We start from the raw sequence: 8,559 nt of genomic DNA on the forward strand, positions 1-8,559 counted from the left end.
AGGGTTTTGTGAATATTTAGGTTTAGGTTTGGGATAAAGTTAAAAAATGTGTTATATTTATATGATGATCATGTTTGTGAAGTTGCTGTAATTTCATCACAATGGAGTTCGTTTAGTTCCGATTGTAGTTAAACTGCTTACATTCTGGTTATGCCTACTTAATTTGATTATTGATCAGTGCTAGGGCTTTGTGAATTGTTAAGTTTATGTTTAGGTTTGTTACTGGAATTGGGGATTAAGGGATTAGTAGTTACGGCTGTGAGTTAGTGAGGCTTGACTGGATACTGAGTAGTTGACTCAACACTGTGGGTTTTTTAAGTGAATAAGTCCAAGGAATGCTTATGTCAGAAAACATATCTTTGTTAATGAGGCATGCAAACTGGCTTGCTGTAAACTATTGTTAGCACAAAATGGTATAGTAGCCTCAATTGTAGCAAAATTGCTTACATTTTTATTATCTTTACTTAATTTCATTGGTTATATGTTTTAATTTCTGTTGTGGAATTGATCAGTGTTAGGGTTTTGCGAAAATTTAGGTTTAGGTTTAGGTTTGGGATAAATCTAAGAGTTATGTTTATACGAGGATCACGTTTGTGAAGTTGTTGTGGTTTCACTGCAATCAAGCACAGTTAGCTCCTGTTGTAGTTAAACTACTTACATTCTGAATTTCTGGTTATGCTTACTTAGTTTGATTGATTATGTGTTTTAATTTCTGTTGTGGAATTGATCAGTTCTAGGGTTTTAGTCGATTGTTATGTTTAGGTTTGTGATCATGTTTGTTACTAGGGCCGTCCAAACCGCTCGTCACTTGAACTCGCTCGCTGCTCGCTCGGAAATTGCTCGCTCGTATTTTCGCTCAATTGAAAACGAGCCGCTCTGCTTGGTTCGATTTGTAAACGAGCCAAGCAACGCGCAAAGGCCTGCTCGGTTCGGTTCGGCTCGAATATTTTTAATTTATTTTATATATAACTATATATGAAATTATTATAAATATATAGACAAAACACATAAATATATGCTTACAATTATTTTTACCCATTTATATTTTTCGTATTCCGTCAACTTTATTGTTTTATTTGTTCGATTCAAGTTTTTAGAATACTAGAAGTTTGTTTATATTATCATTATATCTCACTTCAAACTTATTTTTAATAAAAATTTACAATATATTATACATTTGTCTAAAAACTACTAATTTATTTATAAAATATATTATTTGCAACCTTCAAATTTGTTTATTATTGAAAATTTTAAAGTGAAAAAGAAATAAATAATGCTCGAAATCGTCGCTCGATGTTCGATCGTAAAATGCTCGATTCGATTTTGGCTCGTTTCGGTTTTCGCTCGGTTCGAATTTCAGCCGTTCGGTTCGGTTCGGTTGGAAACGAGCCAAGCAACGAGCAAGCCGTCGCTCGGTTCGGCTCGGCTCGTGAACAGCCCTATTTGTTACTGGAATTGGAGATTTAGGGATTAGTTTTTACAGCTGTGAGTTAGTGAGGCTTGACTGGATACTGAGTAGTTGACTGTACATTGCCGGTTTTTTAAGTAAGTCCAAGGAATTTTTATTTCAGTAAACATGTGTTTATTAACGAGGCATGCAAACTGGCTTGCGGTAATTCATTGATATCCAAAATGGTGAGAAAACTATAGCGGTAAACAAGATAGATGCATGAAATTGGGTTAAAGGCTATAATGTAGAGTTGTTTGTAGTTATAACAACATGAAATTAGTTTTATGTGTTATTAATTGCATTTTGGTCTGCTGAACATGACACATATTGGTTTTGAAGAGGTTTTCTGAAGTTATAGTGATCAATTCTGTTTGTGTAACATATTTTCAAGTGTGAATGTCGTTACGCTTTGTACAATTATATTTCTTATGACTTATCTTCATTTTTCTTAAAATCAAGTAAATGCGACACTTGATCAAACCTTAATTGCTTAAGATATCTATAAGTCTAGTCAATTTGTCCAAAGTATAAAGATCCAACTTATATATATAATAAATGAATGGTTTACTGTAGGTTTTGACAGGTGATTAGTTTCATTATCCCTTGTTCAAGGCCACCTGCATCTGCAAAAGTTTATCTTCAATATTCAAGCTGGTGTATATCTTTTGCTATGCTTCAGTAGCCTTGTTTCTACAAGCATGTAAGTACTATCCACAATACTGTTATAATTCTATTTTAATATTTTCTTTTGTTCTTGTTATGATTGTTTAAATTTTCATTATTTCAGGCTCAGAGCTGTCAGTTATTATCATTAGTTGTAGGATGCGTAATCAGCACAGCAATGGGCATTTTTTTTATAACTTTTCAAGGGCCATTGCTAGTTTACTGTTTATTAGTTTGCTGTTTTGTGATCAAACTTCAAGGTCTTACTACTGATGGTATGCTAATTTATGCATATGCATATTGAAATTTGAAAACTGTATAAATGTCTAGGGCTGTAAACGAATTGAACCAAGCCGAACCTAACCAAACAGAACGAGACCTTGTTTATGTTTGTTTATCAAGACAAACGGACGGTTCATGAGCAAACAGCCGAGCGGAACTTTTTGTTCATGCTCGTTCCGTAAGGAAATGATTTTGTTTTTGTTCGTTTGTAAATTTTATAAGTGAATAAACGAACAAACGAATATTAATTTGAAAATTAAATTCAACATTCTTTAAATTGAGTATTAGACATAATCACCCAATGTAAATATAAAGTTGAGTACTGGACATAATTATCTAAAAATACTTTTGACATATATAAAAAACCTTGAATGACCAAACATAAACAAAAGAGCGAATATTAATGAATGAACATACACGAACACATTACTGAACATTTACGAACACGACCTCTTTTCATGTTCGTTCATTTAATTAATCGAATGGAATTCCTTGTTCATGTTTGTTTCTTTATTAAACAAACTTCCTGCTGAACGGTTCATTTACAGCCCTATAAATTTCTAATTGATTTTTTTTCTCTTGAAACTTTGTATTATTTTTTATTTTATCAGGTGAAGCTCTTGTGAATTTCCGAACAAACATTATTAGTTCAGATGGTTTGCTTCTTCAGTGGAGGCCCGAAGATCCTGATCCATGTGGATGGAAAGGGGTAACATGTGATTTGAAAACCAAAAGAGTTGTATATTTGTAAGATACTAAAACCTTAAATCTTAAACCATATCTTGTTGCAAAACTTGTAATTTTTTTCGGTTGTTTTATGTAATTTTGCAGGAATCTTTCAAATCACAAACTGAGTGGGCCGGTATCGCCAGATATTGGAAAGCTAGACCATTTAAGATTTTTGTAAGCGATTTTGAGGCTCTTATCTTGATATTTTAATATCTTTATATGTTTTTTTGTGCATGATTTTTACAAATAAACTATACCTGTTGCTAATGATGCTAATGTTATGTGATTTAGAGATCTTCACTACAACAACTTTTATGGGGCAATTCCTCCAGAGTTAGGAAACTGTACAGAGCTTCAAGTATTGTAAGTACAATAATTTTAAATATGATTAAAGTTTACATTTCTCTGACATTCTATTTAATATATCTGGAAGTTTTGTTTTTTTAGATATTGATGCTTTGTCTTGTTTATTAGTAATGGTACATTATTTTTTTTCAGATTTTTGCAGAATAATTACTTCAGTGGAGTTATTCCTACTGAATTAGGAAATCTTTCGAAGCTTCAAACATTGTAAGTTACGCAATTATCTTATGTAATTTGATCAATAGGGTTTATTTGATATTACGCTCAAGAATGCCATTTGTACTATTTTTATGCTAGTTTTAGGCCTGGAAACGAATCGAATGTTCAGTGAACTGTTCGTGAACCGTTCACGGGAAGTTTGTCTGTGTTCATTCATTTAATAAACAATACACCTTTTTGTTCATTTAATTAAACGATCATGAACATGTGTCTTGTTTGTTCATTTACGTTCGTGAATGTTCGGTTATGTCCCTCTGTTTATATTCATTCAAGATTGGTTCAAATATATTTATTACTAATATTAATCTAAAATCAATATGAATTTCGTATTTGAAAAGCCTTGAGTTGACTATCTTTGTTTACATTTGAACTATTGGATGTAACAATCATGGTAGTTTAGGCTTTTACTTGGGAATACGTTTGCTTTTGGCAGGTGTTTTTTTTATGCTCGTTCACTTATGTTTGTGAACCGTTTGTTCAGAATATTAACAGACGAATATAAACGAACACAGACAGTTCATTTTCTTAACAAACGAACATGAACAAGAAAACCCATTTGTTAAAGTGTTCGTGTTCATTCTTTTTTTTTTGTTAAAATTATACGAACTGACATGAACAAGCCCCGTTTGTTCGTTTACATGCATGGAATTCATGATTCGTGTGCGTACTTTTAATATCTACAATCTGAGCTTCTACACAACTTTTAATTGATTATTTGTTCAAGAAACTTATTAGTTACAATAATATATTAATATATTACGACTCACAATCAAGAGATATTTTATTCCTAAAACTAATTAGGGTTTTGTTTTTGTGCATTGCAGGGATATCTCTAGCAACTCTCTTAGTGAAAGTATTCCCGCATCACTTGTATATTTAAGGAACCTTTTAATTTTGTAAGCGTCATATTAATACTTTTTAATGTTGTTGTTGACTCCTTTGTTGATTTATGTTCTTTGTACTTTTAAAGCAATGTCTCCAACAATTTTCTATCCGGGCCTATCCCATCTAATGGTGCTCTCGATCAATTTGGAACTGACTCGTGAGTTTTGAGTTTTCAAATAATAATTTAATGCAACTTTAATCGAAGTATGGAAATATATTTTATTTTTTGGTTGACTGTTCATAGTTTTCTTGGAAACCGTGGCTTGTGTGGGACAAATATTAATCATTCGTGCAAAAACGATGGAGGTTCAGGAGGTCCGCATTCTCCGGGTCTGTTATAACTTGGTGCATGATGTTGTACTTTAATTGTTTTTGTATGACGATTTATTGACTTACATAACATTTTATGATAATATTGTTTTGTTATAGGAAGCCAAAATGTGAAGAAGAATTCAGGGCGGTTACTTATCAGTGCTTCTGCTACTGTGGGTGCTCTGCTTCTCGTTGCACTGATGTGTTTCTGGGGTTGCTTTCTTTACAAGAAATTTGGTAAAAATGATGTCAAAGGTCTTGCAGTTGATGTCGGTGGAGGTGAGCTTTTAACTATACTTCTCTGTGTGTGTGTTTACATATATGTGTCTGCATGTGTATATGTATAGATGTATATATGTCTATATATATATGCATGTATATGTTTGTATAGATATATACATCTATATACGTGTGTACAAATAAATACATCTCTTTCTCTCTATACATACATACATAGATATAAATATTTTACACAGTTTTTTTTTTGTGAGAACACACATAACAAACTAAATCATTCATTTTTCCAATCGTGAACAGTTTTACATAGATATTTATTGGTTTAGGTGCATCGATTGTGATGTTTCATGGAGACCTGCCATATTCTTCAAAAGATATTATTAAAAAGCTGGAAACTTTGAACGAGGAGCATGTGATTGGAGCTGGAGGGTTTGGAACAGTATACAAACTGGCAATGGATGATGGGTGCGTATTTGCTTTAAAAAAAATAATGAAACTGAACGAGGGATTCGATCGGTTCTTTGAAAGGGAGCTTGAAATTCTTGGAAGCATTAAGCACAGATATTTAGTGAATCTAAGAGGATACTGTAACTCTCCAACAGCGAAACTGTTAATCTATGATTTCTTATCGGGTGGCAGTCTAGATGAAGCTCTTCATGGTAATATAATCCATCCCTACAAATGCATCATATGTATGCAGTCTGTAAACACATGATATATTGCTCGTGTGTGTAGGGTTTGGATCTTTTAAGAACTCCAAAAAGTTTTAAGAACATCTAGGATTCCTAACAGCCAATCGTTTTATCTATATGTTTTTATATATCTTATATTATTTGAGGGTAGTTTTGTCATTTATTATATGTAATTTTGTGATTAGGTATATGTAATCTCAACTTTACATGTGTAATAACCAAATTACATATACGTGCAATAACCAATTTACATATATGTAATTTTTTTTTTAACATATGTAATCATAATATTACGTATAATAAATGACAACACTACCCTCAAATAGTAAATGATTGGTTGTTGGGAGTTCTCGAAGCTCTTAAATTATTTAAAAGTTCTTAAATGATCCTGGTTCTATATGTGTTGTTTTGGTGGTTATGCAAGCACACGTAATATAATAATAATAATTATTATTATTATTATTATTATTATTATTATTATAATAGCTGATTAATTATTATGTCATTTGCAGAAAAAGCGGAGCTTTTAGATTGGGATGCTCGGCTCAACATAATAATGGGAGCTGCAAAAGGGTTGGCATATTTGCATCATGATTGTTCCCCTCGAATTATACACCGAGATATAAAGTCAAGTAACATTTTGCTTGATGGAAATTTTGAGGCTCGGGTTTCAGATTTTGGACTTGCAAAACTGCTAGAAGATGAAGAATCTCACATCACAACCATTGTTGCTGGAACTTTTGGTTACCTGGCGCCAGGTATGATCATAAATTTTGGTTGCGTGTTAAAATGTTACATATTCTTTTGAAATTATATGTATACTACTTATTTTGTGTATAACATTTGTTGCAGAGTATATGCAGAGTGGTAGAGCAACAGAGAAGACAGACATTTATAGTTTTGGAGTACTTGTGCTTGAAGTTATAAGTGGGAAGAGGCCCACTGATGCATCATATATCGAGAAGGGCCTTAATATTGTTGGCTGGGTACGTCTCTTTTATTTAATATTACAGATTAGTAACTTAAGTTGTTTTCAACACAATTATAAAGATGCTCAAAGTTTCTTGGAAAAAGTATAGACACACATACATATGCTTAAATTTTTTGTATGGGTCGAAGCGACTGATTTTTAAGCGACTTTATGGGGTCTCAAATATGATTACAATATTTATTTTGTTCAAACATTTATCTAATTTTTATATTAAGTGATTAAGAAGAGATTCTAAGTATTAAAAGCATGGGTGTGAACGAGCCAAGCCACTCGTGAGCTACTCAATATCGGTTCACAGAAAGCTTGAGTGGAGCCGAGCTTGAACGAGCTCGAAGCCGAGGTCAAGCCTAAAGAAAAGCTTGTTTAATAAATGATCTCGAACTTCACTTATCGAGTTCGAGCTGGCTTGCGAGCCTAAACGAGCTATCGTTTATATACTTTTTTAGTATATTAAATATATAAAGCTATGATACAAGCAATTAAATAATACATTTTATGTTATATATAAAAGTCTATAACAAAATTATTTATCAATAATAATTAAAAATGATATAAATTAGTTAATAAAAAATAAATGAGCCGGGCTCGAGCTTGGAAAACTACTCACGAGCCTCAAGGTTTAGAAATAGAGCCTATACAAGTTTGGGCTCGGTTCGTTTACACCTCCAGTTTTGAAAGTGCACTTTTGTGACGTTGACTCTTTCCATCTAATAACCTGTCGTTTTTTCATTGTACTTGTTTGACCCGTTAGAGATAAAATTTAAACCCAAAATAACCTATTCAATAGTAAATACAGGTAAATTGAACTATTGCAACTAATAATTTTTTTAAATCTATTTCAGTTGAATTACTTGATAACGGAGGACAGACAACGTGAGATCATTGATCCAGACTGTGAGGGAGTCGAGTCCGCAACTCTAGATGCTGTACTTTCACTTGCAATTCAATGCGTGTCATCAGCCACAGACGATCGACCCACGATGCACCGCGTGGTTCAAACCCTTGAATCAGAGATTATGACTCCATGCCCAAGTGACTTCTATGATTCCAGTTCCGATTAGGTACAACAATTAAAACGGGTTTATGTTTTATATTCTTCGAGCAGATCGACAGTTAAGAGTTCAGAAATCTTGCCTTTGGTAATCTTTGCACAATCTCATCAAGATTGCAGTATTTATGCTCGGTTTTTGGTTTTCTAGCGTCAAATGTATATTGATGGTAGTTTTAACCTATATTATGTTGCTTCATATTTGTTCATGCCATTTTTGTATCATATGTTTCTTGTTTTGATCGACATTGAGTTTTTGTCTTTCCTATAATGTTCCACGACGAGTTGTTATTATGTTATCTTTGATTGTATAGTTTCATATTTCACAACTCGATATTTTTGTAAAATGACTTGAATGTGTCTAACAAGCATTCTTAGTGTTAGGGGTGTCAGGTGTGTGAAATCGACCCATTTTACGAAATAATCAACCCAAAGTATACAATTGATGGTTTGGTTTTTTGAAGTTAACAGAACTTTTACTTTGGTTTGCTGTAAACCAAAAACCAAACTGAACTAACAGGAATCTACCCTATATACAGCATTTCAAATTTGATATATTGTTATACTTGACATTGTACTGGGTGCAACAATGATGCGGTGTCGGCTGCAGTGGGTGGTGGTGGTGGTAGCGCAGAGATGGAGGTGACAGATTTATGTATTTTCTTGAATTTTTGTTAGGAAAATTCCA

The 8,559-nt window shown here is 32.8% G+C and overlaps 1 protein-coding gene across 1 annotated transcript; it reads left to right on the forward strand.

The window, feature by feature from the left end:
• Positions 1-2,022: 2,022 nt before the first annotated feature.
• LOC143615696 (LRR receptor-like serine/threonine-protein kinase FEI 1) lies at positions 2,023-8,202 on the forward strand. Its single transcript, XM_077088784.1, has 14 exons — positions 2,023-2,150; positions 2,238-2,388; positions 3,007-3,142; positions 3,227-3,298; positions 3,416-3,487; positions 3,623-3,694; positions 4,531-4,602; positions 4,677-4,748; positions 4,836-4,921; positions 5,021-5,182; positions 5,467-5,799; positions 6,345-6,590; positions 6,685-6,818; positions 7,666-8,202. The coding sequence occupies exons 2-14, from the start codon at positions 2,292-2,294 to the stop codon at positions 7,882-7,884; spliced, it is 1,773 nt and encodes a 590-aa protein (XP_076944899.1). The 5' UTR covers positions 2,023-2,150; positions 2,238-2,291; the 3' UTR covers positions 7,885-8,202.
• Positions 8,203-8,559: the final 357 nt, after the last annotated feature.

The sequence above is a fragment of the Bidens hawaiensis genome, unplaced genomic scaffold, assembly GCF_021521415.1.
Source record: "Bidens hawaiensis isolate Kalapana, Puna unplaced genomic scaffold, B.hawaiensis_p1.1 tig00000237_1, whole genome shotgun sequence".
Lineage (NCBI taxonomy): Eukaryota > Viridiplantae > Streptophyta > Magnoliopsida > Asterales > Asteraceae > Bidens > Bidens hawaiensis.